A 19,011-nucleotide genomic window follows, 5' to 3' on the forward strand; every position below is an offset into this window, starting at 1 on the left:
TGAATTTAAATAAAACTTTGAAACTTATTTTTGGTGTTATGATTAAGTTTTAAAAATCAAGTTTTAAGGACAAAGTATCAAGAGAGCATTTCTATATTAATACTGGGTTATTGAGCTTTGTCACTTTTTTTTTATTTTTAAGCCCAAGAAGCAGCAACACTCGATTTCTTACCTGGAGAAGGGAGTAAGAGAGGAGGAGTAAGAAGGGACAGTGTGTGTGTGTGTGTGTGTGTGTGTGTGTGTAGAGCTTCCTATGATTCTTTTTAGACTCTTCTAGATGGTCCTTGTGTGTGTGTGTGTGTGTGTGTGTGTGTAGAACTTCCTATGATTCTTTTTAGACTCTTCTAGATGGTCCTTGGGAGCACTTGCTGCTTACTGAAGCACTGTCCGTCAAAGAGCTTCCAGACCATGCACCGTCTGTGACAAGAACCATGTAGCTGTTCATCAGCTTACCTCCAAGTGTGCCAAGATGGAACTACATCATGCAGCCTTGCTAATCACCATTTTTATCATCCGTTCCTGAATTTATGCCTGTCTATTCTCTCCTGATCTGTGGGGCTCATTTCTGTTGTTTTAAACCTGTAAAATTCCCTTAATTTCAAAATCTTACAAATTTAGACTAGTGCTTTTAGATATTGAATAACCTAAAGTTAATAGATATGTTGGAGTAATTAATGAGGGAAATGTTTTCGGTGTGTGTGCGATGCAAATACATAAGCAGGTGTATGTAACAATTCTGAATACATAGAAGGACTTCAGTATATACTCTTTCAGTGATACTGAGTATGAAGTCTCATATCACCCTAAAAATGAATGCATATAAATAAATAATAAACATGTACATAGTGCTTCCAAGCAGCATAATTAGACTGTTAAATACCCTCTTTATTCCTGGTGTTAAGTTTGGCTTTAAATATGCTACTATATCTTTTTTATGTTTTAGAACATTATAATGGCTAGATTGGATAAAAGACGCAAAGGAGTTTTTGGACCACCCATGGGAAAGAAGTGCATAATTTTTATAGATGACATGAATATGCCTGCATTGGAGAAATATGGAGCTCAGCCACCTGTTGAATTATTACGACAATTTTTTGACTGTGGGAATTGGTAACTATTTAACTAAATCTTTACTAGCCATGTTGAAGTCATTTTTGTTCTTTTTCTATTTTAGTTTCTCACATCAAAATAATTCATTTTTTTTCAAGTTACTTATGGAAGAAAACAGTTGCTCAGATTTTCCTGTACAGAAAATTTTGGGAAACTTTTCTGTACCTTTTTATACCATTCTTTCCTCTGAATGTGTGAGTTAGATAACTGGGTTGAATAATCTGGTATTGGACATTTATTTATTCGATAGCATAGTAAATTCTTAACTTTTCAACTACTTTCAAGTATTGTAAATAATTTACAGATTACGTCTTTCGAAGTACCATTCCCCCAGGGCTCAGAATTTATGGGTAGTTGCCAACCTAAGTAACTATAACCAGCACCCTATGTTTCTACTACTTTAAATTCTCTGTTTTCTGTGATTGTTTGAGACTACCAGATCTTTGAGATGGCTTGGTTTTGGCAGTAATTTCACAGATAACCCTCCCAATCCCTCTACCCTCTAAGACATATGACACCCTATCTTTTAGTTAAGATTAATAATTCTTATTTCTTCCTCTTAAATATACTTTCCTAAACAACCCCAATATGCTGTGATTTTTATCTCAAGGCAAGGTTAGACTACTTTTGAAGCTATATCATATTTTGGAAATACATTTTTGTTATTACTGCAGGCCCTTGGAATCCTGCCTCCAGGAAATAACCACTGTTAATAGTGTATTCCCGATTTGGCCAAGGTTTTTTTTTTTTATGTAAATATATTACACATAATGCTTTGCAGCTTATTTACACTTAGAAATTTATCTCGAGCACCTATTCATATATTTTCTATGTCATTCATTTTGTTGGCTTTCAATACTATTTAGCTGTGTGGATCTTGCCATAATTTATTTAACAAGTTTCCTGTTGACAGTTATTGGAGTTGTTGCCAAAAACCAAGTCCTATTTTCATACTTTCTAGGATACTGTTACACTAAAGACGCCATATTGATTTCTCCCCCCTCTTTTGCAAGACATTTAATATTAAAGGACTTAATGGCCCGTTGAAAATATGCACCTTTTCACTCTGAGTGGTTTCCAGCTGAACTGAGCCATTTGTATAAACTTTCTGATTAAAACTTCTTTGGGGCTTTGTTATTCCGGATTAGGTCCCTCTTTATATAATAGAAGAGTATAGGTACTATTTAGACATCCTGTGTGCTCTGAAGATAAGATTTGAGATGAGAAAAAGAAATCAGGACTTTGCTGTAAGTAGGACGACTATATAATTTATTGTTCAAACTGGGACATTCCTGAGGGTAAGAGGGGAGTGTCTAATCGCACTAGGACAAGCACAGACCAGAGCTGTTGTAGGCGAAATGGGACATGTGGTCACCTACCTATAACCAGCCACAAATAGGATCGATCTCTTACTAGTGCTTCTGGATTTGGAGTGAGAAGAGGAAAGTCGAGAGTCAAATTGGAAAGAGCAACAGAAAGGGAAGGGCCAGTGGAAGGGGTGTCCTGGGCACCCAGAGTCTGGGTGGTGGCGTCCCTGCCACTGAAAGGAGGAATCAAGTGCTGCCCTAAAAAATTTCTTTCCACAGATTGGTGGCTCCTGAGGCAGGAGGTGAGGTGGTGGAGGAATTGGAAAGGGGGCCAAGAAGTCAAATTTCCAGTTTTAAAATGAGTATCTTCAGGGATATGATATACAGCACGGTGATTATAATTAACAATAGTGTAATTCATATTTGAAAGTAGCTAGGACAGTAGATCTTGAAAGTTCTTATCACAAGAAAAAAATTCGTAACTATGTATGGAGATGGATGTTAACTGGACTTGTGGTGATCATTTTGCAATATATACAGATCAGATATTATGTACACCTGAAACTAATGTCATGTCAATTACACCTCAATTTTTTTTAAAATGGAAAGAACCCTTAAAAAACGTTTTCTCCTACTGCAAGCATTATCTAAAATTCTTCCTTTTATTTTTTTTTATTTATTTTTTTTTTTTTTAGATAATTATTTTTTATTGAAGGGTAGTTGACACACAGTATTACATTACATTAGTTTCAGGTGTACAACACAGTGATTCAACATTTATATACATGATAATTCTAAGTACCAGCTATCACCATACCAAGTTGTTACAATATTTTGACTATATTCCTTATGCTATACATTACATCCCGGTTGCTTATTTATTTTACAATTGGAAGTGTGTACTTTTTCTTGGTTGTTGTTGTTAGGGCATCTCTCATTTTTATTGATCAAATGGTTGTTAACAACAATAAAATTCTGTATAGGGGAGTCAATGCTCAATGCACAATCATTAATCCACCCCAAGCCTAATAAAATTCTTCCTTTTAGAGAAGTTAAAATCAGATTCAGTTTCTAAGGAAACCTACATTTCAGTTTGTCTAACTTATAATGGATTTTTTTGGAATTTTTATGTGTTTTCAAGGTATGACCTTAAGGACACAAGCAAAATCACGTTGGTTGACATAGAGCTGATGGCTGCCATGGGCCCTCCGGGTGGTGGGAGAAATCCAGTTACTCCCCGCTTTACTCGACATTTCAACATCTGCACTATTAATACTTTCAGTGATGAAACTATGGTCCGAATCTTTTCGTCAATTGTAGCATTCTACCTTCGGACTCGTGAATTTACTCCGGAGTACTTTGTGGTTGGGAACCAAATTGTCAGTGCAACAATGGAGGTGAGCAAATAATGCAATACAAAACGCTTTTGTATTACATGTTAATCTCATCTAGTCCTCACTGTTTCTGTTTTTTTACTTTTTGATATTTTTTTAACGTTTTTCCCTTAATTATATACATTGGTCTTCAGTGTCAGAGAAGCTGTAAGAAGGCTTGAGAACAGGAAGATATAGGCTTTTGACCTTAGGGGATCTAACTAGGTTTGGGCCTTGACTGCTATTTCCTTGCTATATAGCCTTGAGCGAGAAATTTGACCTTCCAGAAACTCATTTTTTTAATCACTAATATGGGAGATAATACCTATTTCACAAGGTTGTTAATAAGTAAATCATCTATGAACAGTATCTGCCAGACCATAGGTTTTCCCTGTTAGCTTCCACTTTGGTATTTATTAATTTTCTCTTTCTTCCCTCGGATTCTTCACGTTTGTCTTAAAAAAAGAGAGAAAAAAGAAACTTAAGCAGCTGTGAAAACACTATTTTTAGCTAGACAACATAACTTAGAAGTAGCAGTGAAAAAATAATAAACACAGGGTAGGAACAGAAAACAAGACTGCCCACATGGCCAAAAAGCAGCTCTTAACTGATTTTGGCCTCTTTTCAGAGGTCAGAACAGCCTCCTCATTCATTGTAAAAGGAAAATGTGTATTTAAGATTAGTCAGTGGTAATCTCATTGAACTAAGATTTCTGGAGCCTTGATAAAGTGGGGGTCGCTTTGGGATCCTTGTAACCACAAGAAAAAGCTCCCTAGAATCATTGCCTCGGTTTCCAGGAGCATTGTATCTTTCTAAAGTTCTTCTCTTGTTCCAGTAGAATACTTGTGCTGTTATAATGGAGACACCATGAGCAAAGGGATAGTGTGCTGTAAGGACTATACTTCTTCTGATATTGAAAAGTGCTTCTATTTATAAAATACGAAATATTTCAGGCATGTCCTGAAGTATGGGAGACTTGGTCAGGCATAATGGGATACAGAAAAGATCTTTTTTTTCCTCCTGTCTTTGAAGCATTATAGACAAACCATGTGTGGAGGGGAGGGGAGGGAGATGAATCATACAGTACATATAAATAAAAAAACAATTTCATTTGGTGTTTTTTTCAGGCTATATTATAAAATATTTAATTTTCCTTCCCTTAAAGAGAATAGTAAACTTCCTTGTCAGTTCAGCATATAGAATAATATGCTTCATTTACATGTTACAATAAAGAATAAAGGGAGAAGAAGGAGAGAGGAAATAAGACGGAAGGGGGAGAACACATTGATTTGTTGAGTCAAAAGAAATTGTTTCAATGTTCTCTTCATCTGGAATGCTGCAGGAGTTACCTGAGTGGACTCACTATTAAAGTTTTTACTTACTTAATCCAAGGTCATTGACCTTTAAATGGAAAAACCGTAATAACTGGGAAATAAAAACATTGTTACTTTGGCTTGGAAGGGAATCAGATAATATTAAGTTCCCTCAACTCCAAAGTGCCTGCTATAAACAAAAATAGAAAGATGCCATGCCAGGCTTAGTAGTGTATAATTTTTCAAGTCAATATAATCTGATAGGATCAATAAAATATATAAAATGTGCTATTTGTCACATGGCTTTGCTGATTATAACTATTTCATTTTTACATTGTTGCTTTTTTTCATATTCAGATATACAAACAATCCATGGAAAATCTTTTGCCCACTCCCACAAAATCTCATTACACTTTCAATTTGCGGGATTTTTCACGTGTCATCCAGGGCTGCTTGCTCATTGAGAGGGATGCAGTGGGGAGCAAGCATACTATGATCCGTCTTTTTGTGCATGAGGTTCTCCGAGTGTTTTATGATCGCCTCGTTAATGATGATGACCGATGCTGGCTGTTCAGTTTAACTAAAGCTGTTATAAAGGACCATTTCAAAGAATCATTTGATGCTATTTTTTCACATTTGAGGAAAGAGAGTGCACCAGTGAGTATATTTAATGATTTTAAAAATATTAAAACGGTATAATAGCATGAACTGTTACAGTTAATTTATCTTTAAAAAATACCATTACTTCAATGATTCTATAGCATCTTACTACGCTGATGGACAGTGACTGTAATGGGGTATGTGGGGGAAACTTGATAATAGGGAGAGTCTAGTAACCATAATGTTCAAGTAATTATAATTGCACATTAACGATATAAAAAAAACCATTACTTCTTAAACATATTCTTTTAACTATCCTCATAGGTAATTATTTTGAATATTTGTCTTCAGAGGAATTGTGTGTATAACAGAGAAGTTATTTAAAGAGTAAACCTTGTATGATAGGGATTAAATGATATGATATATACATAGTGCTTAACATGGTGACCATCCCTTAGTAATTAGTCAACAAATTGGAGTCAGAATAACTTCAGCCTTGGCGGGGGGGATCTCATATATGCTAGGAAAAAGCTCTTCTCTCTTTATTTCCTGAGGATATAATATAATTTCAGGTATTAATTTTCAAGTGCATATTAATTTTTATACATCTTTAATAAAAATACTTTAAAGTTTTATTGTAAATAAAAACAAGTTTATCCATTTTTATAAAATTATTAATTTTACAAGTATTAATGTTTAAAAGAATTGCCTAATTGATAACCATCCCATAATATGAAAAGGACAATTTTGTATAACATTTTCTTAAGTTTATTTTAGAAAAATTTTTAAGTTTTGTAATTTGTTAATTTTTGTTCTATAGGTAACTGAAGAGGACTTAAGGAATCTCATGTTTGGTGACTATATGAATCCTGAACTTGAAGGAGATGAAAGAGTTTATATAGAAATTCCAAATATTCATCATTTTAGTGACATTGTGGACCAGTACTTAGATGAATATAATCAGACTCACAAAACAAGAATGAATCTTGTCATTTTTAGGTAACTACATTTGGTGTGATGGTTGAAATTGCTATTTGTAGAATTTTATTGTGAAATACTAAAATATGTAACAAGGTTTAAAGAAAAGTATGGTGAATAATCTTGTACCCATTACCCAGCTTAAGACATAAAATATTAGCAATTTATTTGAAGTCTCTTGTGTAGCCAACTGTCTCCCTTATTGCATCCCTATCATACCTTACAAAGTAAAAAGAAACATGGGTTTCTTTGGACTTTTACTTAACCTGTGTGTTCCTGAACATATAGCATAGTCTTACTCTGAATGTATAAGACTGATATAAACAATATCAAACTGTACCTATTTTTCTGCAAGTTGTTTTTTTCCATCTTGGTGAGATTCACAAAAAATGAATTTTTACTTCTTTTTTATATTCCATGTATAATTATAACAGAATATAGTCATTCTTCTGACAAAGACTTTGAGGTGACTCTAGTTTTTGCAATTATAAAAAATTGTCTCCTTGGGCACAAATACAAGAATTTCAATAGGCTGTATTTATAGAAGTGGAATTATTGTGCCATGGTATGTAAGGATCTTCTACTTTACGAAGTTTGCCAAAGTATCCTGAAAAATAATAATTGTTTTTAAGAGCTTCTATTGTTCCTCACCCATGCCAACATTTAGGATTGCCAGACTTGGTAAGTTTTGCCAGTTAAGAATGGAACGGTAACTCATTGTGGCTCTAATTTTAATTTTACCAATTTACTAGTGAGGCTGAGTGCCTTTCCTGTGTTTATTTTGTTGATAACCGATTTTTTATTTCTCCCATAGAAATCCTGATATTAAAAGATTGAAGAAAGAAATGTTATTAATAAAAGCAATAATATACTTCCTGTATAAGTGGTTACAGTTTCATTTTATTTCTATAATTTGTATATTACATTTCTTGAGTTTGTTCTTCAGCTTTCCTTTGCACCAAATGATCAAATTGCAACTGCTTTTGAAAAAATCACATTTTTCAATGATTGCCTCTTTTAAGTTGGGATAGTATATAAGGGACAGCAAAATCCATCCTTCTAGGAAAGTAAAACAATAGTTACGTGTAAATACACATGTACATTCATATTTTCAAGCATAGTAATATTGATATTTTATAGGTACGTCCTAGAGCATTTATCACGAATATGTCGAATTTTAAAGCAGTCTGGTGGAAACGCTTTGCTCATTGGACTTGGAGGAAGTGGTCGTCAATCTTTAACTCGTCTGGCTACATCCATGGCAAAAATGCAGATTTTCCAACCAGAGATTTCTAAGAGTTATGGTATGAATGAATGGAGAGAGGATCTAAAGGTAAAATTATGAAGAAACCTAGTGTCTAAAATACATCAGTGCGTTTTTTTCTCCCTGCAAAGAGTGAATCTGTACAGCTGTGTGCTGATTACATTGATGCGGATGATGCTATCCGTAGAGCAGTTACTGTGCGTGCTAAATCCTGTCCTCAGTGCATTACATACATGACATTCTGTAGGTACAAGTCAGGGCAGCAGGTACGGCTGTCTCTGTTTTACTCATCCGGGAGCTGATGTTGAGGGTAGGTAGGCCCAGCAGAGCAGGCCTGAGACCGGAAGTCTCAGCCACTGCACGGCTACCCCTGCTGCTGATTGAGGCCTCATTTTAGTTCACAGGCCCCCCTTACAGGGGCATGTGCGGAACCTTGGTGATGCCGTCATTCTTGTTGTCCAGTCGTAATAGCTTCTTTGGAGCTATTCTTTGGTTGCTATTCCCATGCCCTACAGAAGAAGAGCGACCTTGGGCTTCATCCCCATGTGCCTGGGGCTCTGTAGGCCCCAGAAGGGAGGTGACCAAAAGGGAAAAAAGGAAGGGAGATACTGCCGGGCCTCTTCCACATTTACTGACACTCCACACTAAAGTTCTACGTCCTAAAAGTTAGCATGGGTTCTTTTTGGCTGCTTGTTAATTGGAAATGGTAGAAACCAAGCTGGCATTAAAGAGGTTTACATAGACATGGAAGGAAAAATTACATGTCTTTTTTGCTTTCACTTTAGAGAAAAAATTTTGATACATCTACTACCAAATGGACTGCTGGATTTAGAAAGTAGCATGCTGTAGTAGGAACAGCATGGACTTTGAGGTTAGGCAACTCAGTTCTAATTCCTACTTTGCATGATTTGTCAGTTGCGTTGTGCACGTTACCACATCTTCCTGTGCTTCAGTGTCCACATTTGTTTTTAGGAATTTATCTATTAACTTGTTGCCTGTATGTTTTGTAGATTTCTTGTCCCTCATTTCCTCTTACTGTCTTCTTTGTGTTTTGTTGATTCTTTGTAGTGACTTGTTTTTATTCTCTTCTCATTTCCTTTTGTGTACCTTCTGGTGATACTTCCTTTGTGGTCGCCTTTGAGATTACATCTTATCGTTATAAAACCCGTTTTAAACTAACAGCACTTAACATCAGTCGCACACAAAAGCTCTACTCCTTCCCCTTCCCCTCCCCACACTTTTTTATTGATGTTCCAGTTACATCTTTGTAGATTGTGTACCCATTCACATAGATTTATAAGGGCTTTGTCCTTTTGTCTTTTATAGTCTATACAAAAACTAAAACTTCATTGATGCATGGAATTTAATAATACAGAATTCTGTATTTGTCCATATAGTTACCCTTACTGGAGAATTCTATACTTTCATATGGCTTTATGTTGCTAGCATCCTTCTATTTCAACTTAAAGGACATCCTTTAGCATTTGTTGAAGGGCAGGTCTGGTGGTAATGAATTCCCTCAGCTTTTATCTATCTGAAAAGGTCTTAACATCTTTATTTTTGAAGAACAGGGTTTTTTTCTTTCAGCACTTTTAACTTATCATGCCATTCCCTTCTTGCCCACAAGGTTTCTGCTGAGAAACATGTTGATAATCTTAGGAAGCGCCATTGTACATGCTACATTGCTTTTCTCTTGCTGCCTTCAGGATTCTCTCTTTGTCTTTGACTTGCAAGAATTTCACTATATGTGTCTTGGTGTGTGGGTCTATTTGTGTTTATCCTAGTAGACGTTTGTTGAGCTTCTTGAACTTGTATGTCCATTTCTATCCTCAGATTTGAGAAGATTTTGGACATTATATCTTCAAATAAGTTCTCTTTCCCTTTCTCTATCTTCTCCTTCTGGTACTCCCATAATGTGTATATTGACTCATTTGATGGTGTCTCATAGTCCCTTTTCAGTTAATTTTTAGTTTCTGTTTACAATCCATTTTGCTCATGCATTGTTTTCCTGGGTTCCTTTAGTTGCCTATCTGTACTTTAGCTCATCGAGCATCTTTCAGATAGTTATTTTAAAGTTCTTGTCCGGTGTTTCTTTAGGACTGGTTTCTGGAGCTTTATTTTGATCCTTTGATTTGGTCATGTTTCTTTGAATGTCTTGTCATCTTTTGTTGAGTTTAGAGACTTGATAAGCTGCTGCCTCTCCCAGTCTTTATAAAAAGGCTTCATGCAGGGGGGAAACTTCACCAATCAGCATGGCTAGAGTTTTCAGGAATTCTCTGAACTTCTCTGAGTATACGTCTTCTTTGAGGTTGTGCATGTGCTTTTTTATTCTAGTACATACAGGTGCTTTTGGCTATCTTAAGTAATTTCTTCTATGAGCTTTTGGGTTTGGTCTGTTGTATTCTGCCCTTGATCTTTTGCCCCTCTGGCACCTTCCTAGGGAACTTCGGTCTCTGTGCTGCTCCATTGTGCCAGGGGCTGGCCTCTGTATTCAGTGGCCTCCAGCCTCATATCTGAAAGCCCTGTTCCCATCAGCACCCTGAGTCAGGCAAGACAGAGGTAAGTCCCTCAGGCAGCCCCTAGATAAGCCAGAACACTGGATGAAAATTCTACTCTATTCCTTCCTTCTGTTCTCAGGGAGAAGCCACAGACTGATGGTCTCCTGATTGTGTTGTGCTATGCTAGGGTGTGGAGAGAGGCTAGGATGAGAAGGATCCAGTGAATTCTCTTCCCCTTCCCTTTTATATGCACTCTCAGGGGTGATGCAGCCCTTTAACTAGTTTCTAGAGTTCTTGCAGGGGTGTTTTAGTCTATACGTTGCTGATTTGGTGTCTCCATGGGGGAACAGGGGCCTGGAGCTTCCTAGTCATCCTGCTGACATCACTCCCTAGTTTCTTCATTTGTAAAATTTGGATAATACCACCTACTTCATAGGTTGTTGTGATTAAATTATGCAGTGTATGTCAGGTTCTTTTGTAAGAACCTGGCATATAATTAGTTTTTTGGAAGTGTTAACTTTTTTTTCCTATTTAGAAACAGTTTCACATGTATGTTTGAATATGACTTAAATATAGAGATGCTTATGGCAATAAGTCAAATGTGTTTATTTGTATTGTATGTTTATGTTTATGTAATATAAATAATTGTAAAAAACACTTTAAAATGATTGTAGAGCTGATGTAATTAGATGTAATACTTTTAAAGATAGCTTTCCTGGTTTTGATGATAGAAAATTATTTCTAGGAAAACAACAGTTTGCATACTGAAAAATGGCTTTAACAGGAAAAGGCAGAGTTTCATATAGTATTACAATTCAGCACTTACTTAGGTGATTTATTTAAAAGATATGATTTTGAAATAGAGATAAAAGTTTATTCTAAAAAATATTTCCAGAAGTAGTAATGCTATTTTCAGTTGAAATATATCCAGTGCTATGTGGGAAAATGTTTAACAACCAAGTTTCCAGGAGGTTGGGGAGAACCTCTGATTTGCAGCATTTGACAGTTTCTGTGGTGTAGATATTCCCACCATGAATAATTTAAAACTATCAACATAATGTCACTGAAAACGATTGTGGAGAGTTATGTTTGAACACCATTACATGGTATTTTACTGCACAGATTCAATGTATTTAAATGACTTCAAGAGTATAGAGAGTAGTAAATATAATAAAATAGCAAATGAGATTTATGTGTTTGTTATATTTGTTTTTAATATCATTTATTTAATTATACATTTATTTAACTTAAGCTTTTTTTTTTTTAGAAGGGGAGCCACTGCAATTCCTAATACAGAATATAGTCCTCAATATCCTTTTAACTTAAGCTTTTATGCTGGCTGTGTATAACAATCTACTCACAAGTTCCTGAAATTTTAACAATCAGGTCTAACACCCTAAACAAGTCAGTGTCACCATGCCTCTGTGTCCCTGTCTTTATATTAGTTGGGAATCCTGGGTACAACTGACAAAAAAAACTAAACAAAACAAAAACTAGCTTGAGCCAGCTTAAGCAAAAGATGGAGCTATTGGCTTACATGACGGAAAAGTCCAGAGGCGGATAGCGTTTACATGGCTGAATTTAAGGGCTCGGTTACGTCTTTCTATCTCTCGGCTCTGCTCTGCAGCTCTTGGCTTCCTTCTCCAGCGGACTCATTCCATGAGGCAGCAGTTGGCCCCTAGAAGTTCCCAATTGCTGGCCTTTGCAGCCTCCCTCCCTGAGAAATGGAAGCCCTGATTGGCAGCCCCACCAGATGCTGGGGGAGCTACTACTGTAAAATTAAGATGCTCTCACCAAAAGAAGGGAAAAGAGAGGAAAAGCAAAAACAGCACAAGTTCAGCTCTCTCTGCTTAACGTACATTTTTATTTTAAGGGTCTATTAAGGAACGTGGGCATGAGGGGCCAGAAGGCGGTCTTTCTAATCACGGACACTCAGATCAAGGAGGAAGCTTTTCTGGAGGATATTGACAGTGTGCTTAATACTGGAGAAGTACCTAACATTTTTGCAGCAGATGAAAAACAAGAGGTGATGGAGGTAAATGCTTTTTAGCTTCCTGAGCATGCAACTCCCAGCCCAGATATTTTCTTATCTTGAAAGATTTTCTCTGTTCTTCAGGATAAATGTAGCTTGTGCAGAGAATTTGTGTAATTAAACACTTAAAGTATATTATTTTAATGTATCTTTCTTTTGGTGAATTTTAAATTGCTGCTTCTGTAGATGTGAAACATATTTTAGAATTTCTTTTTTAACAATGATGGCAGTTCATTTCATCTGTCCTATCTTTCTTAGTATGTTTTATGAGTGACTAAAGATTTTAAATCATGTCTTAGGGTTATAGTGATTGGTAGAAAACATAGCTTTAAAACCCTGCTTGATTAGTTTTTATGGTTTATCACTGGTTTAGTAAATTTTTTTAAAGCCTTAAAACTTCTTGACTATTCTGATATATCAGAGAATCATGGTTTTTGGTTTAATTGACAAAAAATAGAGTTGTGAGGCATCCACTGCTTCAAAAGTCCTGTCTTTCTACCCCATTTCCAAGATCTTGCTACACAAGATCTCTGCCAGTAATTTTCCCCTTCTCACTGCCATGACTGCTTGTACCCACAGAATGTATTACCCACCCCTGCCTGCTTCATTCCACGCCAGTGATAATGTCTAGAATAAAATGGATTCACCGTGGTAGTTCAAGCACCTCCTTTTCTCTTGAATGGAATAGAACTATTATATCCACAGAGGGTTGTTGAGAGGTCTAGGATCAGTTGAAATAAAGCGCTTATGGAATGCCAGGCACTTAGAAGGCACAGGAAATGGTACATTACCAGTTAGTGGCCTGGGGTGGGAAAAGAGAAAAGAAACAAAAAAGACCCAAAGAATTCTCAGCTTTTATCTGGATAATGTCAAGGATGTGACCAAGGCTGTGATGGTGATTCTCCTGATTCACCCCCCATACTCCCATCTGAGGAAGAGTCACCCTTGGGGTGTGGGATTTTCTAAGCTTCGCTAGCCTTTCCTGCTCACTTCAGCTATTGGTTACCTTTTCTTCTCGTCACTTTGCCACAAAACTTTTTCATTGCCACAAATCATTCCGTTATGGTCTGATCCAACAGTGGCCTTAAGAACTTCCTTTCACGTTCCACCCAAGTCTAGGAACACCGTATCATTTTATCCACAAGGAAATGGGCGTAGCCAGAACTCAGGAGCACTGAAATTCATCCCTGTTTCTGTTTACTTTCTGCTGATTTTATAAAATATAAAAGGTAATGTGAAAGAAGCTCTACTAGTTTCTTTCCGCACTTTGCACCAGTCCTTGCATTCCACTTTGAGGACCGTGTCTTGGGCTTTGCTTATCTCATGCCTCTGACAGAGCTCCCACATTAACCTCACTCCTGGCAACTGCCCACTGCAGCCTGGCCCTGGCTCTGTCTACAGGGCAGCACCTCTTTCAGGCACAGCACGTCTCCCTGTTGCAGCCTCAGAGCTCCAGCATCAGCTCTCCATTTCCAGACACTTTGCACCATCCGGTTTGTACTCCTTCAGATTAAATCACTGCCATGTCTTTCTCAGTGTAGCAGTGGCTTGCAAATGACCAGATTTAGTGATATTTCCTCACTTCCTTTTTAGAATTCTCATTCACACTTGCCGTAATTCATCGTTCCTTCTTTTATACTCTTACTTCGCCTCTACTGCTGTGAAATTCCACACAGCTTCCTATCTCCCTAATTATTTTTTAAATAACTTCTCTTTTTCTTGTTCTTCAGAATCAGTCCTGCTTCCAAAGCATATGTGTGTACATGTGGGTATTAACTCTTACACGCAGCTTATCCACTCTAGAAGTGTGAGCCATTATTTCTTTGAAAATAAAGCTTATTTATGTTGCCATCCTGGCCTTTTCTTGAACTCTTGTCCCACAGTTAATACCGTGTATTACCTTTCTCTATCTGAATGTTAACTTAGTGTAGATACACCATCTGAACATAATTTCGTAGAGATACTGATCATTATCGTAATTTGAGAATTACTGTCAGAATGCGTATAGAGTTGATTTACTGTTTTCCATGGATATAGGTGTCACATAAAGCAGAGCACAGCCATAGCCATCAGAGAATTCTTTTAGAAATAAATTCACGGTAGTAACAACAGAAATTATGTGATCATTGTGACTACTCTCTATGTCTGCTATTGAAAAAATTTATAATTTATTCACTGAACCCTTTTATACTCTAAACAAGGAGAAAGGATAGAATACAAAAATAAAAATCAGCAGGTACCTACCTATGTAGCAAGAACTATTCAGAGTGTTCACGTGTAACAACTCATTTAATCCCTCAGCACACTCCAATGTAGCTACTTTTTTCCCCGTTTTGCCAGTGGGGAAACTTAAGTTTCAGAGAGGTTAAATAACTCACACTCACACAGGTAACATGCTGTCAACCTGAATTCAGGAAGCTTGGCTCCAGAGCCCTTGTGCCTGGCCTCATGTAAGATGCCATTCTCAGAGAGAGATACATACAGAAAGAAAATGAGACGTGACCCGTAATCTCATTACCAGACAACCCTGTTAACATTAAAAAAATGCAAGTATTATAAAAATAAAATTAGGGAATTCAAATAGTATAAAAATGTCCAGAATGGAAAAAACGGAATGAATATAAACCAAGAAAAATGTCCAAAATAAAAAATAAAGACCTCCTTCCCACTCTCTCCCTTAAGTCTCACCAAAAGTATCTACCATTAATAGTTTTTGTGACTGCTTCCATAAAAAGGTGTGTATGCACTCACACATATGCACCTATTCATATTTTGATTTTGCAAAGGGGATCATATTATCCATATTGCACAATTTGTTTTTTTTTTCACTTATTTTATCTTGCTGATCTTGTTATAATACCTACATTGATGCACATTATTTTTACATTGTATGAAATTACAATATATGGATGTTTTTTAATGTTTCAGCTGGATGCTTTGGTTGTTCAGATATTTTCCTCTTAACAAACAATGCTGAATTATAGTCTAGTATGTATATCTTGTTGAACTTTTAACAAGTATCTTTGTAAGTTAAATTGTTGGCAGATAATTGTTTTTAAATTATAGAATTACAAAGTTGGAAGAAGTCTCCTAAGTACAAAGTATCTCAAAGCCATTGTACTGATATAAATACAAAAATGTAAAGACATTTCCAAGAGGAATAAAAAACAATTCTTAATATTCCAGTATCTGCTGGTATAATTATTGCTCATCTATTTTTATTTACAAGGTTTTATTTTGCTGATATTCCCTAGGGTGTTCGTCCTGCAGCTCAGGATGGCAATAAACACAGTGAGCTCAGTCCCTTAGCCCTCTTTGCTTTCTTTGTGAATCGCTGCAAAGACAACCTTCACGTTGTCGTGGCCTTCAGCCCCATTGGAGATGCCTTTCGAAATCGCTTGAGACAGTTCCCATCCCTCATCAACTGCTGTACCATCGACTGGTTCCAGGTTTGTGATGTTTTTGGGGGTGGGGGGGACAACTAAATCTTCTGGAATTTAGCTGAAATCTTACTCAGGCTCCATTAATATACACTCAGCAAGTGTTACTTATCACTTGCTACAATGATAGGCATGGTGCTTGGCACCAGGGGGAAGTCAGCATTTTTGTTCTGTTCTACCTTCTACTGATTGGATGAGGCCCACTCACATTAGGGAGACTTTAATCGGTCTGTTGATTAAATATTAAACTCATCCAAAACACACCTCACAGAAATACCCAGAATAACGTTTGACCAAATACATGGGCACCCTGTGGCCCATAATCAGACTGACACATAAAATTAACCATTGTAAGGTGATAGGATGTGCAAAGGCAGAGCATGGAGGAAGCATGGCTCATCTAGGCAACTACAGATATTTTGGGACAGCTGACAGGTAATGAGGGCCGCAGGAGTTAAGTTGGAGCCTTGACTGGGTGCTATGTTATATAAATGTATAAATGTACCTAGGAATTTGGTTTTAAACCAAAGACACTTCAAGGGTATTGACATACATTAGCTAATCTGTATTTTAGGAAAAAAAACAAATTTGGAGGGAGGCAAAACAAGATAGGAAGACCATCTGGGCAGCAATTTCAGTCATGCCAGCAGCAAATGATGAAGGTCGCCACCTCACTTAACCTTTCAGCAAATGGTCACTACCTTTGTAAGATGATTCAGTATTTATGCTCTTGAGAACGGTAGTTCGTGGTGCCTTCTGCTTAACTCTTTTATGCCCAATAGACTGTGGACTGTAGTTTGACCCTCAGTAATATCTTTTATAATTTTCTGATACTTATTTGTTGTATTCTCTTTTGCTTGTTCTATCAATGGCATGCTTGAAAAACTAAATCTGCCCTTTTGAGGACTGCTCATATGTTTCAGCTAATGGATGTTTTAGTGTGAATACAACAATAAAAGCTGTGGGAAACAGTTTTGCTCTGTGCTAAGCCATATCTTAAGTAGCCAAAACCCAAAACCAGACGAACAAACCTGTCCAACCAGAGCCTTTTCTTTTGTGAAATCTTAATGATACAATTCAACTTCTTCTAGATATCTTTGTCATGACCATGATACTTTCTATTCTAAGTGATTCTTACTATGTTGGAGAAATTTTTAAGAAGAGGAAACTGGGAGTTGCAAATCAATAAAGGAGATTAAGTGAATAACAAAGGAGTAAGGATTTCACAGTGACACAGTGGATCTAGGACCTGCGCCAGGGAGCCGATGACATTGTTTGGGGCCTTGGTCTGCAGGACTTAGGCAGTGAGTGTAAGCCGCTGTGTCACAAAGGCAGGAGCCAATTTTTTGGGTAGCTCTCTCTAGTCTCCAAAGCAGACTGTACACTTACCAGGGATGCCAAAACAGTTCAGAGGATAAGGAACGGAATTACCGGAATACTCATTTGTATGAAATATTCATATGGATTAACAGTGACACCATCGCTCAGTTTGTATGTCAGATGGCCATGTGTCATAGATGGTATGCCAGGTGCCCCAAAGGATTCCTGTAATGAACTAAAAACTGAAGACGTAGCGCCATTGTAAGTGGGCAGTAAGAGAGTGGCATAACTAGTCTCTACTAACTTGAGCTCTGCGTCAGCCATGTCATGAGACAAAAACAATGACTACCCAAGAAATCTGGTAAGACATTGGTAAAAACACATTTCAGAAGGCTACTTGGAATATAGATTTTTATTGACTGTTTAAACAACAAACTTAACCCCAGGATATACCATGCCTTGCAACAGTAGCATATGATGGCGTGGGTAATACTGTTGGTTACCTATCCACAGCCATTTTCTACCCACTCCGTCCTTGCTGACTGAATTCCAACTTTGTTTGGGTTCATCCTCCATGTAGCTGGGCATCACAGGGATTGATTCCTGGTTGGTCTAAGTCAATATCGGTGCCCTCATGCCTCTTTACCATCAGTTGGTTTATGCATGAGCCTATTCATGATCCATTCCTTGCCAGTGGTTCCTGAGTGAAAGTCACTGGGGAGCTTTGGGGAAAAGTTTCTTTCACCAGAAAGAATGTTCTGTGGTAGGAAAAGGGCCTTTTCCATCTGTCAGTCTTGGTGCTCAAGGATGCGATGTCCAGCGCCACAACAGCCATCTTGTCACATGATGGAGAAGCCCAAGGATGAAGCAAAGTGCACTGAGAAGAGTGGAGCTACAGATGGAAAGAAAGGGATTCTTGGTGACGTGGCTGAGCTTCTAAATTGAGTGACTCTGTTCTGGGCTTCTTTTGTATGGTGTTCCATCAGCCCCTTAGCACAACTGGTTTCCATCACTTTAACCATGACCATTCTAACTGCCCCAAATAGTATTAAACCTTTACAATTAGTACCCAGAACACAATGATAAGCCTTTATGATGTTGGCAATGATGTGTAATTCATATGACACTTATTCTGGCATTTTTCAAAGATTCACTGATCTTAATAAATCTTTAGAAGCCTCCTTTGAGGTTAGAAAAATATACTTGTACAATAATGCAACATGAATGCAATCTATTAGTAACTGTGCATACACTGGCGGTGTGTGCTTAAAACTTTTTTACTAATGGAGTGGTTGATCAAAAATGTGTGAATTTTACTAGATCTATCCAGACACTGGAAAAAAATGATGTTAAAATGCATATTGTCTGCTACAAAGGGAAAAAGCATTATAAAGAACTCGTTAATATAAAAGGATATTTGGAAAGTAATGAGCAAGTAAAGATTAATTATTCATTTAATATAAATTATTTCATTGAATAAATGTGTCAAATATTTATTGTCATGTACTGTTTTAGGCACTAAGATAACAGCAGTGAGGAAAGCAAATTCCTGCTTTCCTGGATTTTATACTTTAGTTGTCTGGGGAGACAGATGATAAACAAGGGACAAATATATGTCAGGTCTTGGTGAGTGCTAAGAAGAAAACTTGGGATAAGGGTCAGAGTAATATGGGAAGGAATGCTGTTTTTGAGAGAGTGCTCTGGGGAGAACTTCCTGACAAGCCAGAATTTGCCAGAGATGTGCAGAAGTGAACCATGTGCAGGTCTGGGAAAGGA

At 37.0% G+C, this 19,011-nt stretch overlaps 1 protein-coding gene across 6 annotated transcripts in view; it reads left to right on the plus strand.

The window, feature by feature from the left end:
• DNAH12 (dynein axonemal heavy chain 12) overlaps window positions 1–19,011 on the plus strand; it is a 164,524-nt gene that overhangs the window by 85,742 nt on the left and 59,771 nt on the right. For all 6 annotated transcript variants that reach the window (XR_008999525.1, XM_057508311.1, XM_057508315.1 and 3 more), the window contains 7 exons: window positions 944–1,110; window positions 3,559–3,814; window positions 5,461–5,760; window positions 6,524–6,702; window positions 7,822–8,014; window positions 12,317–12,478; window positions 15,730–15,924. Coding sequence is in view for 5 of the 6 variants with exons in the window: in XM_057508311.1 (XP_057364294.1) it covers window positions 944–1,110; window positions 3,559–3,814; window positions 5,461–5,760; window positions 6,524–6,702; window positions 7,822–8,014; window positions 12,317–12,478; window positions 15,730–15,924 (1,452 nt within the window). In the remaining variant the exon portion in view is untranslated. The remainder of the gene's footprint in view (window positions 1–943; window positions 1,111–3,558; window positions 3,815–5,460; window positions 5,761–6,523; window positions 6,703–7,821; window positions 8,015–12,316; window positions 12,479–15,729; window positions 15,925–19,011) is intronic.

Source organism: Manis pentadactyla, chromosome 1 (assembly GCF_030020395.1).
Source record: "Manis pentadactyla isolate mManPen7 chromosome 1, mManPen7.hap1, whole genome shotgun sequence".
Taxonomy (NCBI): domain Eukaryota; kingdom Metazoa; phylum Chordata; class Mammalia; order Pholidota; family Manidae; genus Manis; species Manis pentadactyla.